This window comes from Symphodus melops, assembly GCF_947650265.1.
Source record: "Symphodus melops genome assembly, chromosome: 6".
NCBI lineage: Eukaryota > Metazoa > Chordata > Actinopteri > Labriformes > Labridae > Symphodus > Symphodus melops.
Genome location: NC_136696.1, coordinates 26148486 through 26166573, shown reverse-complemented (window position 1 = coordinate 26166573; position 18088 = coordinate 26148486). Strand labels below are relative to the sequence as shown.

Sequence of the window (18088 nt, the reverse complement as noted above, 5' to 3'; positions counted from 1 at the left end):
AGCTTTTTCTTTGTTTCATTGTTTCATAACTTCCAGTGGTTATTAGACGCATGGCCAAATTGCTGGAGAATGGAGGGGGTCTGGGTCCTCTGCGGGCATGTAAATAATTACTCTGGAATCCAACTCTACAATGGCGTTACATCACACGGGCGAGCGAGAGGGATGGAGAGGCGGTGTGATGTGGAGCGGCGGGAACAGGCGATGGAGCCTCCAAATATATGAAAATCGTTAGACGCTTTACCCCTCATTAGAAGGCAGAGTTATTAGACCTGAATGTGGCAGGATCAGGGGGTTCAGAGGGGATATAGAGGAGAGAGAGAGAGAGAGAGAGAGGAGGATGACACCCCAACCCTCTCAGCTCATTAGTGAAGATGGGTGAAAGGAGAGAGAAGGAGGCAGCAGCTCGACAGCTTTTCATATCGCCTCCTTCATGTTGTTTGTTTGTTAGTTTATTACAATTCACATTAGTGGATAATCGTCGCTGGACCACCTGAGGTCCTCGCATGATTCACTACAAATTACCCGAATGAATATTGGATGCTGCTGTCAGAATCAGCCGCTCCTGGTTACTGGTAAAATGTGCTTTCAGTAATAGGACACGCAGTGCAATGAGAAGCTGAGGTACTGTACATTGACGATGGACTCCTTGGTCTGTGCCATGTCTGTGATGACGCCGTCAGAGATGATGAGCAGGATGAAGTACTGCGAGCCGTCCGTCACCGCTGACGCATACCTGGAGTGGAAAGATGCAAATCAGGAAACACTTCTTTAAACCAATCCTTCATATAAATGATCAATCAAATACAATCTAAAAAAGCACTAAAGAGTCAAACTTTGATATGTAACAGATTTGTTTTTGACATTTGATCGCCTCTCTTTTCTTCCCTGTGTTTCACCATTTGATGGTGATGAAACACCTGGTGAGCCTCGGAGCTCAACCCGGTCGTTATTTTTAATCGACGCATCTTCTGAAAACAACCACGCGTCACTTTCAACTTGATTTTATATTTTAAAAAAATCAGGTTTGATCGAATGTTTTAGGAAAAGCAACATCCAGCGTTTAACAGACGTACAATGGACGAGTTGATTAAAAAAAAAAAGGCGTTTCTAAGTTGTTGACATTATATGTTTAAAAGAGATCAAACAGTAAAATAAATGCTTATTGTTATTGGTCGTATATCTGAACAGGTTTTGTATTTTTAATGACTCGTTTTGGCAACATAATGATCCAGAAGTTGCCGCTTTTCACTCCGCTCCTCGTGTGAATGACGCTCTGTTAATAAACTGCCTTCGTCTGTCTTCCCATCAGAACTTTATTGAAGTTTAAAATTAAATAACTGGAAGAGAAAAAAACCCTTAAAATCAGTCTGGAACCACATGCACAGCTGCAATTACCTGAGCAGATAACACCCCTCATCAGGTTATTAGTCCGAAGTGATCACTTTCAAATAGACTTGAGAAGTGAGAGCAGATGGACCTGTTACACTTTAATCATTGTGCTGCTCCACATTAATACACTGGGCCACATTAACTACAAAATAAGCTTTCTTCCTGTTTATTCATTCGGATATAACAGCAGTTATTGGATACCTCTTGGACCCAGGTGTGACTTTCTCTCTTCACTTACACGATGAGGATCAGTTTCCCTTAGTCCTGGTAATATGTGCAGAAAAGATTTGAAGGATATGTTTGAATCAACAACAGAATTATTAGATCAGGATGGGTTCATTAGAAATGTGACGTGACGAGGTGTCACCTTTTTTTATTTTTATTTAGCCGTGTCTTCCTGGGTTTTAGTCAGACGCTGCTGCACAGAAGTGAGCGCTGAACAATGCAGCTATTCTCAGTGCGAGTGGGCGGACGACACTTTCCGAGAGAGAGAGAGCGAGAGAGAGAGAGAGAGAGAGAGAGAGAGCGAGAGAGCGAGAGAGAGAGAGAGAGAGAGAGAGAGAGAGAGAGCGAGTGAGAGAGAGCGAGAGAGAGAGAGAGAGAGAGAGAGAGATGGGCTTTTAAAGCTGATGATGAAAGGTGGGAAAAGTGCTTGTTACAGTGAGTCTCCAGGTTCATGACAGAGGATGTGGCGATAGAGGATGTCAGGTGGAAGTCAGAAACTGCTGTAGTACACAGCAGCACATGACATTTTTATCCGTGGTTATTGTTGTAATATTAGCAGAGTGCAGCTGACAGTTTGTGCTAACCTCCACTGAAGGTGTTTATATTAAGTTTCAAATATTGAAAAAGGCAGGAAGAGCAGGTTTCTGCATTTATAATTGGTTGTAGCAATAAAGTCTGAACTCCACTCGAGGGTCCGTTTGTCTCTTGTCTTGTCGGTTTTTTTTTTTTTTTTTTTTAATGGTGCAGCGCGGGGAGATTAATGAAGCCTGTATTTGTGAAGTGGGAGGTGTGACATTCATATTATCCTCGGCACTGTTTCTTCTAATGAGCACGGGGTTTTACCTTCATTGTTCCTTTCATCTGAAGGTAACCCATCATTGAGCCGACTGTTCACACACTTCACAGGACTGTTCTCTCTCTCTCTCTCTCTCTCTCTCTCTCTCTCTCTCTGCCTTCATATTATATTATTGCATGTCACTATCTTTAAATCCCAGTTTTAACCTGGGGACTGTTGGAGAGGATAACCTGCCCAAACAACCAGCGCTCGTCTTTCCTTCTTTCTGCATCTTATTCCATCTCCCTCTATCCCATTTTCAAGCCCAGCACAGTTTAGCAGACGGCTGTTCCGTCATGATCCGGGTCTGCTGAAGATTTCTGCCTGTTAAAGGGAATTTTTTTTCTTGTCACACTATGACGGATTAAGCTGGGCTCTTTGTAATATAGCAATATGTAAAGGTCCTTTATCTACTTCCTGAAAACATAACAATGAGCATGCTCTGTTCACCTGCTCTCTTGTTAATGTTAACAGACAAACAGTAAACAGGTCCTTCAACACTTGAATTGATGCTGTACCAATAAAGACTGACTGATTGTGGAAGAGTTAATCAGTGAGGCCTCGTGTCCACCAAGCGTTTTTAAAGGCAGAAGAGTTCTGACTGTGTGTTCACTGAGCGCCTACATGAAGCACATCCGTCCTGTCTCCATGACAACAGACTGTTCACAACGACAGCTGTATGACCGAATCTGCTCCGCCAACTTTTTACTGCACGTTTTTTTTTTTTTATTAAAGATTGTTTTAGCGATCAGACACGGAGCAGAGAGGATGTGGATACCAGACAAGATCCGCGGGCGGCAGAAATAAAGAGAATCTTTAATTAGATTGCTAAAAGAGTGCTGCTGTCAAATAAAAAATAAAAAACACTCACACAAATCAATCTAAATTTAGCACAATACGGACAAACCGTGCGAGATGATCTGTTCACTGGTTTACATCTGGGCTGTAGAACGTGGCGAGCAGGCCCATTAACCAGAGCTGCAGCCACTGTTAGTGACGGATGGCTTAGACATGACATTTACCAGTTATATATTCATAATTTTCCATCAGGATCAATAAAGTAAGGTATCTGTCAGATGGATTTTAATTCTAATTATGTTAACCGACTTGGTAAGTCTGGTGTCAACCAATCATGCGCATCCTCTTCCTACACAGATCAACTTAAAAACCATCCTCACAAACTATTGGTTTGTCTTCGGTGCGTTTTAGCGTGTCCCTTTAAAATCACCTCTTTTTGCTTTTGCACATCTCTGTAAACATCACTGAACGTTGTGCATTGTACTGCATGACGTTTGTGTCAGCCTACACATGCCCCCCCCATCCCGGGCTGTGATTATATAGGACCTACCTGGCCACATGGTTAATAACAGGGGAGAAGTGGGTTGGCCCGTAGAGACGCACAGATTTGAGACTCTGGTAATAGGCCTCCATCACCCCCTCGATTCCGTTGCAGTACGGGTTCTGTGGATTACCGTTCTGCACAAATAAAACAGAGAAAAAAACCTTAAAAGCCACGTAAATAAATACAGAAATGTACCTGTGGAAAAAAACATGTAGCCTTAGATCTAAGGTAATTTTCACACTGTCAATACATCCGATTAGAAGACTGTGGAGGCTCGCTGTCTTGGGATACGGTGGTGAAAATGTGGTTTTAAATGGATTTATGTTTAGAGTAGGAGAAAGCTGCAGAGAGCCATAAATGTCAATCTTTATGACCTTGTTCTCTCTGCAGCTTGGGTATAACAAGGCTTGTGGGAGCAAGCTGCTCTTCATGGGTGGACTCGGCTTCCTTTCATAAAATGTATATATCCACCACTTCAGAGTTAGAAGCATTATCTTAAATATTACCAATGTTTCCGATAGCATAAAAAAATGCATATATTATCCAATATTGTGAAAAAACAAGAAGTAGTTTAATAGATTATTTTTTAAATATTATTTAAACTTTATTTAACCAAGAAAGAAGTGGGTCTTACAATTCATTACTTAAACAATACAACGTGTTTGTGCTGTTCTACTGCTACTATTTGGATAAATGTTTTAACCATTTCCATCAATGGGGGTCACCAGTTAGAGGCAGCGGGGGGGTCAAACATTTGGGAACCCGTATATAGATATATAGATATGAATATGTGAAGTGGATGTGGAGAAATCTTCTTTACAGTTATTTCTTTTTGCAGTTTATTGCCTTGTATTTATTTGAAAAAAAAAGAAAGAAAAGTGTCTTGTTTAAAAGATGGAAATGAAATATGCACAGGAGATGTCATAACGTCTGATTGACTGACATTATGTCTGAATAGAAGAGGATTAAAAACAACACATTTATCCAAAGAGGAGTGTCTACAGAAGAGCAGGAGGGGCCAGTGGAGAATTTCTGTTTGTTTTCTGTATTTTTGAGTCAAACTGAGAGTCCTCCTTTTAACAATAAACTCCTCCTCTGACGTTAAAAATCCTCTTTGTGCTTCAAAACTTAAAATCCAAATCATAATGCACGAAGTCCCATCTCCCTTTTCTGATGTATATTCTATCAGTCGGACATCCGTAGCAGCCGGTATCCTTCCTTCTATCAGTCATCGGCTTATCTGCAAATGTGGCATGTGCCAATGTCAGTCGCAAATGTGTATCTGTTGAGTTGCATCAATTTCATGCTGGCAAGATAATTTATCTGCACATTCAGAGAAAAGGTTTGTCACAGGGCAGATGAAAACACCTGTTAGATAATCTCTGATTCTTTTTTTCATGGTGAAACATGACAGGAAATGTCAGCAGTTTGGGGGCCTGACACCGTCTCTGAGAAGCATCAGAGACTGTGCAGTTTGTAAGTCATGTGCAAGTAGGATTTCTAGAGGAGGAGCTACGAACATTTTTAAATTAATACATCAATTCCAACAGCTCATTTATAAACAGCAGCGAAAAAATCAAGAAGAAATCATGAAAAGGATATTGGTTTTGGACTCTCAAACATTGAGATTGGATTTTCACAGTCAGAGAAACTTTATTTCCTCATAAACCTGAAACTGAGAGACTTTCTGGACTTTGTCACTTACAGATTCTTCGCCTCGTTTCTTTCTTTTCGTTTTTTTTTTTTTTAATCACACCTGGCTCTAATGCTCTTCTGCAAATCTTCCAGAGAAAAAAAAAAAACCTGCGTGCCGTACTTTTGATTGCAAGGAGACAAGCATAATTACACTAAAGTGGCTACAGCCAAACCCACCATCGAAAGACAACCGCATATAAATGTAAACAAAATGCATAAGATGACCTTTTCCTGGGGATGGTATCTACAGGTAGGTGTGATGTGGTGATAAAGAACTTCAGATTTTCTAATGCACTTCTGTCCGCGTGAGCTTTAATAATGTAAACACAGTTATACGTCTTAACCTTACTAAAGGTTTTTTTCGATAAAAGATTTTGGGGCTTAAAAGAAGACTGCAACATTTCTCACATAAATCAAGTATAAAGTATCTATAAATAGTCACAACTGTCTACAATGAGTAAGAAGCTCCAGTTGTGCTGTTGTCAGTGCCGTTCACATCATGTTTACATGGGCGGATAAAGCATGCTAACATTAGCCTGCTAACACAACAACAAAGGCAATGGCCATTCAAGCCAAGAACAATTTTGTCTGCAGCTTATACTTAGTGGCGTTTAATTATGGTGCTTTCCAATGATATAACTCTTTTGTGCGAACACGTGGGGAGAAGGTTTGGAGGTGTGCTGCTGGAGGAGAGCGGAGGCTTCAGAGCAGTTTGTTTTGGTTTAATGCTGGTGCTCAAGGGCGACATCTACTGGATCAAAAAGTTACATATTCTTCCTTTAAAATGGGCTTATTTTGTAGGCTTATTATTTTTTTGGTTACATTTTGCCCATGTAAGCGTAAAAAAGGATAACATCTTCTTTTCTATCTTAAACAGGTGATCAATAACTTGATCACCTGTTGTGCGTGCAGTTAAACAAGAAAAGCGCAGCAGCTGTTTCAAACTGTTTTATGCATCCACATATTTGTTTGCACATCAAATACCTCCTCTATTCAGATTTTTAATTGCATTAGATAGTTTTGACGTGCACACACCGCCTGCACGGTAAATCACAACCTCCAACTAATTGTGTAATTGTTTGTACCGGCGCATTACAATCTATAGACGCCCCCCTCTTCCTCCTCTTTTGTAAGTGAGCGTCTGTCTGATAAACAACGAGGTGGTGAACTTCCCTCAGAAGGTAAAGTGGCATTAGACTGTGTAACACTCACCCCTTAAGGGTTGTATTCACTCACACAAGGGATTCAGGGAAGGATTAACTTAAATCAGAAAACTTGTCGTTAAAGTAACTAAACCCACAATTAAACCATTTGTCTAAACTCAATTCAATTTAATTAATGTCGGGATTATCCCAACTGATCATTAACACAACAAAACAATTTTATAACGCCCCAAATAATCACTTCAACAAAACCACAAAACGAAAACCAAATAAAGCAAACAAAAGTTCATATTTTACGGTCTCTTAGTCTCAGTTTGTCCAAAAATAAATCCTCCTTATGCGCATCCCAAACGTTTCGTCATCAAAAATAAGCGACGTAATCCAAAAAATAATAATCCAAACAGGGTTATTCCCACGCAGGCCACAATAAAAGGGAAACAAAAAACGATCTCACCCGGATCCTTGGAGAGCAAATGTCCCGTTCCCTGGCATCGCCAAACTTTTCCTCGTCAACGAGCCGCGTGTCCAAGAATGAATGAAAAAAAAGTTGGAATTCCTTATTTTCTCGATTGTTGCTTTGTTCATTTCATATTCCGCTGTTTATTTTCTTAAAACCCCTTAATCCCCATCAGCATATGAACTTCATTGTCAGCTGCAGAAAAACTTTTCCCTGGCACTGAACTCTGTTTTTTTTTTCACCTGTTCCCTCTGGGCTCTCGTTCTTTTTCCCCCTCCCCTTATCACCGCCCTCCTCCCTTTTCCTACAGGTTAATTGATGCCCCTACATCATTTCTTTCACTACAATGGAATAATATTTATTTTATGTTTCAATTGAATTTCCTTTCCTTCCTCGTTTTGAAACATTCATTCTTTTTGTGGCTCTGTCACAGCACATTGTCCCGGACTGCATGCTCGCACTCTGCGCGCTGAACGCAGCAGCACCGTCACGATGCAGCGAATTAACATTTCATTAACAAGTCACTATGAGAAGCTTTGTGCAAAAAGTTTTTGTCTACGGTTAATTTAAATACTGATATAAAAAAAGTCCGACATATTCAATATTATTTATTATGTTTTAATAGGCTATCCATCAGATTTCTTTTCTGAGCTCAAAATAAAAAGTGCTGCTAAATTAGGCCCTCAGATTTTTTTTTTTAAATATCAGACCATTACAATTTCTGCTTTCACGCTCTGACGCTCTGACGCAGCGACGTGCCTTTATTGTGGTTTGAACGTAAACAAAGTTACAGTAGAATGACGTGTCGGAAGGACATCAAAGGCAAGGTGATGTGTGACGTCACATTCATATCAATTCGAATCTACACTCGGTGCAGTCCTGAAGAATACATTTCATCAAGTGCATTCATCTCCAAGAGACAGACAGAGACAGGCAGACTTATCAAGAGACAGACAGAGACAGGCAGACTTATCAAGAGACAGACAGAGAAAGACAAACTTTCCACCTGTCCTCAGATTTTTTTTGCCAGTTTATCACAACACAATGCCTTTTTTTGCAGTTGGCTTCCTTTTTGGCAGCTTGATTACTAAAACTATGAGGACGCTCGTTGACAAATGTATTGTCCCAAAAGAGGAAGGAGCAGGCGATGACGACCTGAGCACCCCTGAACCTGCCGGCCATGATGCTCCTTCGGTTTCAGTTGACACACTGAGCACATCATCTTCATCTGAATCCTTCGTGGCGACGTCAGACGATAGCGATGACGGGTTCCAACTTCAAACCCCGTCTCAGACAGACCGTTATCTGCCATTAACAGATGTGCCCTGCTCTCCACTTCGCACGTCATCTTCATCTGAATCCTCAGTGGCATCATCAGACGATAGCGAGGATGACTACATATGTCATGGTTTGGTTTGGTTTTGTCTGTGTTTCTAGTTTTAGTTTTAATTCTGTCCTTAAGTGTTATTTGTTTCCTCGTGTGGTTTGTTTCCCTTGTGTGCTTTAATGTTTCATAGTCTTGAGTGTGTCTCTCTGTGTTCTCCTATGTTACCTGTTTGTTTAGTTCCTGTCTTGTGTTTTAAGTGTAGTCTTTAGTGTTTCCTGTTTTATTTTGTAGATCTGGTTTTGGTGGTGGTGTTAGGTTTTACTTTGTACATGTCCTCAGTGTTCTGGTCTTGTGTTCTTTGTTCCTTGTGTTTTCCCGCCTTTGTGATTACCCTGATGTTCCTCACCTGTCTCGTTAGTCTCACCTGTGTCCAATTACCCCTGTCTATTTAGTCTCTGTGTTTTTCCTCAGTCTCTTGTCGGTTCATTGTATTGTCATGTCATTGTCAGTGTCTTTCGTGTGTCGTCATCTCTGGTTGTTGCTTATCCCTGCTCCCTGTGTTTTCTCTGTCTTGGTTTTTGGATTTTGGTTTTGCTAAGTAAGTTTTTGTTTTATCTTTTTTGTTAGCCCTTACTGGTGTGGTTGAAGATGTGTGGCGTAGTTACAAATATTAACCTGAGCGGAGACGACTGGTGTATCGACTGTAAGTTCACTGCATCAAGCATGGAAAGCATCGGCCAGATTTACTTTTTAACACATACCCATTAGAGTTGTTAGAAGATCAATGAAGTGCTGACACCCCTTGGCCGCAACCCCACCCCCCTTCACTGTTCCCTGTGTTTGGTTGCCCCCCCCGAACTGTTACCCGTGTTTGGTCGGCCTTCACCCCCCCCCCCCGGACTGTTCCCAGTGTTTTGCTGCCCCCCCCTGGACTGTTACCCGTGTTTGGTCGGCCTTCACCCTCCCCCCCCCCCACCCCCCCTTCACTGTTCCCTGTGTTTGGTTGCCCCCCCCCCCGAACTGTTACCCGTGTTTGGTCCGCCTTCACCCCCACCCCCCCCCACCCCGGACTGTTCCCCGTGTTTGGCTGCCCCCCCCCCTGGACTGTTACCCGTGTTTGGTCGGCCTTCACCCTCCCCCCCCCACCCCCCTTCACTGTTCCCTGTGTTTGGTTGCCCCCCCCCGAACTGTTACCCGTGTTTGGTCGGCCTTCACCCCCCCCCCCGGACTGTTCCCCGTGTTTGGTCGGCCTTCACCCCCCCCCCCGGACTGTTCCCCGTGTTTGGTCGGCCTTCACCCCCCCCCCCCCCTGGACTGTTACCCGTGTTTGGTCGGCCTTCACCCCCCCCCGGACTGTTCCCCGTGTTTGGTCGGCCTTCGCGGACTAAGAACGGGGAACAGTCCGGGGGGGGGGGGCGATCAAACACGGGCAACTTGTGTTAAATGTGTGTATGTTGTCTTATTGTAATAAATGTGCATGTGAAAATATCTGCATGTCTTTGTGTTTTAAATGTTTGTGTCGTGCATGTGTCAGTGTGTCTTACTTACACGTGTGAGTTGGGTGTGTGCTTTTGAACTATCTTGTGTGTTATTGTGTGTCCATGTGTAAGTCGGCTTGTGTGAGTTAGTGTTTAAAGTTGTGTACATGTGGTAATGTGTGAAAGTAGAGACAATAAATAAGTTAGAAAAGACTTTTTGTCCCGCTCAGCTCAGATTAAGTCCGTCCTCCTCCTCACCTCTTTCTTCTCACTCGGACTCACACAGGGTGTGTGTCACTGTCGTGTGCAACATTAAAAATAGCTATTATGCACCTGCAGAGGACCAAGATTCATACATGTATGGTTTACTGTTTGGTAGACAGTTAACAGTCTAAAAACCAATAATAAAAAAAATCCACATAATCTGAACCAAGCGCTAAATGAATTAAAAGCTCCAGATTTTTTTTTAATCCACAGTGGGTCACACACTCAGCTCTACGAGAGGGAAAATGTAAAGCTGGAGTGGAGCGAGGAAAATACAGGAAGGAGGAGAGGTAAAAAGCAGCAATATAGTCTGTGTTTGTTTTCCTGATTTGTCTTTTGTCGTTTTGTTTCCTGTTTCAGTTTGTACTTCTTGTCCTCAGTGTGAGATGTTGCTGTCAGATCATTTAGAAAAAAGCGTTGATGAACGCTGGTTGGAGAAGCCCCCCTGTGAATATTCGTCTATAGGGCCCCAACACACACACACACACACACACACACACACACACACACAAACAAAGTGCGGCTCCTGTCAGGACCGAAACATCCATCTGTCCCTTTAGGGCCCTCTGACTTTTGTGAGGGGCCACCAGGATGTTTGAAGGGTCTGATTCTGTGTTCTCAGAGAAACACGGAGATGTTCTCAGAAATCGCCTCAGTGAAGAAAAGTAGTTCGTGGGTCACTGGAGTGAAATTCGCTTGGTGCAAAAACATAGAATTAAGAAGCAGAATATAGAAATGAATGTCAGCTGTTTCATAATGTAAGAACTCAAATCTAAAGCAAGTGGATGGGGGGGGGGGGGGGGGGGGGGCTGGATTGTTTTGTTATGAGTAAAAAAAGAAGCAAAGTTAAATCGTTTAAAATCAACTGTGATGTTTTCTGCTCCTCAATGTTAATCCCTGCTGACCTCACAAGAAGCAGACACAGTGTCAGCCATGATTGAGGCTTCAAAGCAACAATCCAGAGACCAATGAGGATCTTAAATATGGACCATGTCCACTTTTTTATGGCTTCTTACCCAAACACCCAACACCAACATGGCAGGTCATACTGAGAGCTTTAAACATGCTCTGAGCTGTTGTTTTAGGGAAGTTCATATTGCATTTTACGTGCAGCATCAGTCCCAGCTATGAAGGAAAGTTAAGCACCTTGCAAAGCTCTGAGACTAGCGACAGAGATGAACAAGGCGTCAATACAAGATGAGCTTTTTGTTATTTTCCAACAAAACTCGTGCACGGCAAAGATTAGAAAGACTATGAAATTGTAAATGCGTTCAAAATATAGGAGGACATCACAAGTCCGCTGAGAAGTCGCAGCTCGCCTGCAGACAGAGAGCTTTTTAAAAAACACAGACGACCACACAAGCTGGTCAAAAAATGAGTCTGAAAGTCTGAAACAGCTGAAGAGTAAATGCAGAGTCTGGATCTGTGCCTCTGATTTGTGCGTCCCCATTAAAACAGCTTAAGAGCTGCTGCAAAACATCTCAAGAGATTACACAAAGTGTCAAAAAAAAAGCCTCTGGTCTTTTCTGATCTCACTTTGTACCAATAATCCAAAGCTGAGACACAGACGCAGTTTCCTTTTTGTGTTGTACCAAAGTTAGATAAAAGACAGACAATGCTCTCACTCTGTTGTCTTTAAGACTGAGGACACTTTTATGTCATTCTTTGAACTCTAAAAAGAATTAGACCGTATGTACCAGAATTTATCTCGACTTTTGTTTGTCTTCAGGCTTTTGGTAAATCAGCATCCTCTACTTTCATATACAGAGTGCTACCATTATTGATTTTATGTCAGACAGCTAATACTTTGAAAATTTTGCTAATTATATTCAAGGGCATGTACAATAAAATGCTTACACTGTGTGTTTTTGTTCAGAGGGCACTTAGGCTAATTTTACATCATGCAATGTAGCTGACAATAATTTCATTATAGTTTGTTTTGATAAATTCAGAGACAGAGCAGCTAAAAGTGATAATGAAAAACAATCGACCCTAAAGGAGAATATGAATAAAAAGAGAGATTTTATCGCCCTTTATGGGAAGAAAGCTAAACTGGAATTGCCTTTTATCTTAAAAACAGGCAGGATTCGGTTGCAAACTGAAGGATAACAGAATTACAAGGATACTCAGAGAGATCAAAAATGGCCACCCCAGGGCCAAAGCATCCATAATGCTCCACTACTATCAAAAAATATTACCCAGTGTAAGAGGCATTAGAGGGTTACAGGCCCTCCAGGATGTAAAATCCAATCTTACATTGAAGATATTACGGACATCTTAGAGAGATGTCGACAGTTAAACTCTTCTGTTGCAGCCTTTCAGTGAAGAATATCCTGAGGGGAGCCGTTTTACATTTTTAACTCGGCATGAGGGATGGATACCAGGGGAAGCATCTTCAAAAAAATCAATTTGGGTGTGTTTCTTTTGGTCTTGCAATAGTGGTAGGAAGAAGAAAAACGTCTCTGTGTTAGGGTGACTGTCTCTTCTTTAACTTCGTCATTTTTGGAACCAAAGTGTTGTTGTTTTTTTTTGTCTTTTCACCCTTTGAAAATATAAAAATGAATGTCTGGTTGACTGGCTTTGAGATAGCCAAAAGAAACTCTGGGACAAAGAAGTACATTATTTAAGCTACCCATATGTTTTTTGGGGGGATTTCTAATTAACTCAGCATGAAACCATCTTGACTAGCTGTGCTTGGTTGCCCATGAGTACGAGCAGAGCTCCTGAGACTCCTTTGCTTTGTAAATGGAGCTTGCATAATAAAATCGGAGTCAGTGGTGGATTTCCCCCACTGCGGCTTCACAGCTGCAGTCCTCCTCTTTAAGAGCCGACTAAGCTAAGTCCTTAATGGTAAGAGTAGTGTGTGTGTGCCTTGTCTCAAGGTCTGGCGCCTCTGGGGAGGCAGTTACTCAACGCTGAGCAGATGTAATGGCTGTAAATGCCTCTGGAGCAACATCTGGAAGTGACAGTAGACAAAGAAGAGCTTTATGGGAGGCTGGGGAGAGTTCAGGAGACAAGCGCCGGGTATTATGTGACATAAAAGGAGTAAAATGGATAGAAAGATGAATGGCTGGATGGATGCAGGGATGAATTAGCATCTCTGATGGATGGATGTAGGAATGAATGATAAGATTGATGCACTGATAGATGGTTTAATGGAAGGATGGATTGATTTTGGGTTGGAAGATGTATACATGATTGAATGATGGGTGGTTTAATAAATGGATCAATTTGTCATGGGATGGTTGATGGAGGGAAAACTGTTGAATGTATGGATGGATGGATGGATGGAAGGATTGATAGCTGGACTACTTATCTGAAACTTGAATGATGGAGAGACAGATGGATGGATGAAAGGACAGACTAATGGATGGATGGATGGATGGATGGATGGACAGACGGATGGATGGATGGATGGATGGACAGACTGATGGATGGATGGATGGATGGATGGACAGACGGATGGATGGATGGATGGATGGACAGACGGATGGATGGATGGATGGATGGATGGACAGACGGATGGATGGATGGACAGACTGATGGATGGATGGACAGACTGATGGATGGATGGATGGACAGACTGATGGATGGATGGATGGACAGACTGATGGATGGATGGACAGACTGATGGATGGATGGATGGATGGATGGACAGACTGATGGATGGATGGATGGATGGATGGATGGACAGACTGATGGATGGATGGATGGATGGATGGACAGACTGATGGATGGATGGTAATCTGTATATGGTTGCAAACATTTAGATTTGACTTTAACAGAGTTTTCTCATAAAACTTTGTATCTTGCCGTCATAAAGCCATTAAAAAGTTCCTGTGTGTACGTAACCTTAGAGGAACAGACCCACAGTAAGTGTATGTGATTGATTGGATGACTGTATGTCTATAAGAAGATTAATGGCCGGACTTTGGATTGATGAAGTGATTGGAAAAAGTTGTGTCCTCACCAGAGCAAACTCGTGTGAGACTCTCCCGTCTGGGGGAAGCTTGGCTCCAAATCCGAGTGCAGGAAACAACTTGTCGCTGTCGTAGTCCTGGATGATCTCTCCCACCGCCCGCAGTGCCATGGCGTAGTCATTCAGCTGGTACGGGCTCATGTAATGGAGCGAGGTGGGCTGGGACGGGTTGCCTGAGACCCGGATGGTTCAACACAATATAACACACATCAGCATCAAAGTGTAATTATGCCTGCTCCCCCTGGGCTCTGAGTCATATTAGATACACACAAAAAGGAGGGGAGTGGGTGGAAGAGGGGTTAAAATGCAGACTGGAGTTTTAGTTACACAAACATTTCTCCAAGGCACAGCTGCATCAGAGGCAGAAATATCCTCACTGGATGCCTCCAACCTCAGAGGCTAACATGAGGAAGCACCATTTTTTTAATTTTTTTTACAGGATAGCTTAAGTAATACAAAACAACTTCGGCAATTTGGATGCTACCCTGATAAGATGAGATGAAGAGAGACCTGCTGAGCCCACAAGATCCTCTCTTTAACAGTCACGAAAATGTGATTGTTGTTTAATTAAAACGTCCGACTCTGCTCTTAAAACTCAGTTTTCTGTCTATAAAGAAGCACGATGCAGAATATTAGCTGAATTTGTCAGCTTGGTATTTTGGTACCACAAGGAAAAGACCAGAACCATATGTGGTCTTCGAGGTCTGAGTGTTGGGCTGTTGAGGGGGAGTCCTTGGTTTTTGCAGCCAACCTCAAGTGGACACTCGACAAACTGTAGTTTTTCAACATTGGCTTCAGTTTTCATGAAGAAGCAGAAGCTGCAGCTTGGGCTTGACTTTTCCCACAATCCATGAGCGCCTCGTCTCGACACACGTTACATGTATTAGGACTTAGTCTGGATTTTTGGGTTTCACCATAACACTACACAACTCTCGCTCCTGACCGACTTGAGTTTCTCTTCTCTGATGTTGAGATGGAGCCTTCAGGCATCATTTAAAGGCCTTGTCAACATGTAAGTGCATATTTAGATACAAACACAAACACACACCTTTTGGGAAACCCCTTCCAGGGTGAAGATTCGGTTTGTGTTTTTAAAATGAGAGAAGTGCAATAGCAGATGTAACCGACTGTAACTAGTGCTCCCTCTGTGTTGAATAGCAGAGCACTTTGAGAAGTGAAATGATCATTTCAGACTGGAATGGTGAGAGCGTGTGTGGACATGATTAAAACCTACGTTTAAAAAAAAAAAAACACCCATCAACGCGTGGACTACGTCAGCCTTCAAATTCAAGACCAAACCCAACTATGTTTCAGTGTATATGGAACTAATTTTCCACATTCGTATTTTCTTTGTTGCATTAAGACCTGAGACAGTTTGTTCTTCCTGTTGACAGGAAAGTCTAATTACGGGGTCATTAGTATGTACTTCTTTTCTCTAAAAAGGCCTCAGACGATTCTTTCACATCCGATGTTCTAAAGGAAGAAGAAATATTTCATGTTTTCCCCTGAAGATTATCACACACTCGGTGGTGCACACGGCGGTGTGTGAGGCAATGAAGGAAATAAAACTAAAGCTTCCATTTTCATCCTAATGAAGGGATATGTAACCCAGTGCAACAACAGTTTTTTTATGTTCAACTATGGAGCTCTTTGGCACAGAGGAATACTGAACATGAGGCGATTCAGGCATTTGAAAATCGTTGGTTTCATCCGGACTTATCTTTTTAAAGACGCAAAAACATATTAGATGTTAGCAGGTGGTGTTACAGAGGTTTAATATTCTGTTTCAACTTCTGTTCATAGTCGGGCTCAAAGACAAACCTCAGACATGATGTTATTACGTGCATAATATCACGATTAGTTCAGCCTCTCTCAGAGACGGGAATGTGGGAAACTGATTTGATGGCAGTAATGAAAGCCATCCATATCTTCCTGTGTCTCCACAATTGTGTTACAAACAGGAACTTAGTGAATCATCTCGGACTGAAATGAGAACATCGCTCATTTGTGTCAAAGTCTACAGCGTTTTGTTTGTTTGGTGAGTGTCAATTATATTCTCTGACAAATGGACAGCTGTTTACCTGCGGGGCTTCATAAACACCGACTACATTTGGAAATTGAATTTGAAGAAACAAGAGTGTGGGCACTTTGCTGTCTGCACTGAGGCAACAACTGAACATCATGTGGTTAATGAAAAATATCAATCTGAGATGAGATATTTTAAGAATCAGATGGTGTTTGAATCAGCGTCAAACTTTCGACTCTCTTTTTTGGTCTCCAGCTGAGTAAAAAAAGGGGGTCATTAGAATGAGGGGAGTAAAAGTGACTGATAAGAAATCTCTTTAGTCCTCACGTCAAATCAAGATCTGAGTGTTAACCGCCAAAGTTTTATCTGTTCGACACACTTAAGGGATCTAATTGACAGGAGCAAAGGCTTAAAACACTCACCATTTGATGCTGTGAAATCAATTGCCACCGTGAAATTAATCTGAGTCCTACAGGAGAAAATAAATCACGTCAGGACTAACATGGAATCATCAATCACGCCACATTATACCACAGCATGTTTCAAAGCATGCAGCAGCAAGCAATTAAGCAGCAGGTTATCAGCATCTGTCTGTCTAAATATTGAAGCTGATGGTGCAGTTCTGCTCTGTGCAGAGTGATCTCTCCGTTCACCGTTAACTTACCCGCCTCTGATATAGTCCAGGAAGGAGAGCTCGGTGTCTACCAGACAGGACAGGAGGGTGACCTGCCAGACAGCAAAGTGTGGTTAAGGTGGAATTATAAAGTGTTAGATTTGCAATGGTTAGAACAGTGAATGACGATAGAGTTGTTGGATCAATTCTGTGTCTTCTATTTAGTAAGTAAGTCAAGTTTATTTATTCAGCACCTTTCAGGAATAGGCGTCACAAAGTGCTTTACAATACAAAGATAAAAACAGAGATCATACAAATAGAGACGGATCACACAAAGGCAGGCCTAAACAGATGGGTCTTCAGCTGCATTTTAAAAGTGTCCACAGAGGTCAAGGCTCCCAATTCTGGAGGAAGACTGTCCCAACATTTCGGAGCCACAAACTTGAAGGCACGGTGTCTTTTGGTTTTTAGCCTTGTTCGGAACCACGAGCAGACCCTGGTCAGAGGACCTCAGGGTCCTGCTGGTAATATGTGGCCTCGGCAGCTCAGTAGCATAAGCTGGAGTTTGACCATGCAAGGCTCTAAACACAATAATAAGATCATTTAACGCTCCTTTCTAATGCTTTGACTCACCAGCGTCAACATGTAAACCTAAAACTGCTGTGCACAGTACACTGAATAGCTATGAGGGAGAAAGCAAAAGGGGCCCTTCAAAATAAGAGCAGCTTCCCTGTCTAAATAATAAAACATCAGGGGAGAAGCTAATCAAGATGTCGGGACTCACTGTTCCTGAGTTTTGGTATTTTTTCTTCTTCTTTCCTTTTTTCTTTGGATTGAGAACCTGTGGAGAAAAACAGACACGAGCATGTTTTTTTGTGTCTCAGCGACGAGCAGGTGACAAAGTGGCAGCAAGAGTTTCTAACTCATGTCTGCTTGTGGGTTTAGTAGACCGCCAGAGAGAGAGAGAGAGAGAGAGAGAGAGAGGGAGAGGGGGAGGGAGAGAGAGAGAGAGAGAGAGAGAGAGAGGGAGAGGGGGAGGGAGAGAGAGAGAGAGAGAGAGAGAGAGAGAGAGAGAGAGGGCATCAAATAAAGAAACTTTGAGAGAAATATCAAGGTTATAGGGAACATATTAAAACACTGTTTCATCGCATCCTTGAACAAAAACAAAAACAAAAACAAAAACAAAATGATTGCTAGCTCAAAAGTCAAAATATTTTTTTTCATGATTTACGATCTGTTACCCCAGGAAGGAGACACAAAGGGCTCAAGTCAAGCGTTCATTCCTGATCTAATCT

The 18088-nt window shown here is 42.2% G+C and overlaps 1 protein-coding gene across 1 annotated transcript in view; it reads right to left on the bottom strand.

Moving 5' to 3' along the window:
* LOC306825971 (copine-8-like) overlaps positions 1-18088 on the bottom strand; it is a 76629-nt gene that overhangs the window by 4284 nt on the left and 54257 nt on the right. The window contains exons 12-17 of the mRNA XM_079346972.1: positions 17578-17634; positions 16845-16906; positions 16603-16649; positions 14146-14327; positions 3798-3925; positions 631-733 (exon numbers count right to left, since the gene is read on the bottom strand). Of these exons, the coding sequence (XP_079203098.1) occupies positions 631-733; positions 3798-3925; positions 14146-14327; positions 16603-16649; positions 16845-16906; positions 17578-17634 (579 nt within the window). The remainder of the gene's footprint in view (positions 1-630; positions 734-3797; positions 3926-14145; positions 14328-16602; positions 16650-16844; positions 16907-17577; positions 17635-18088) is intronic.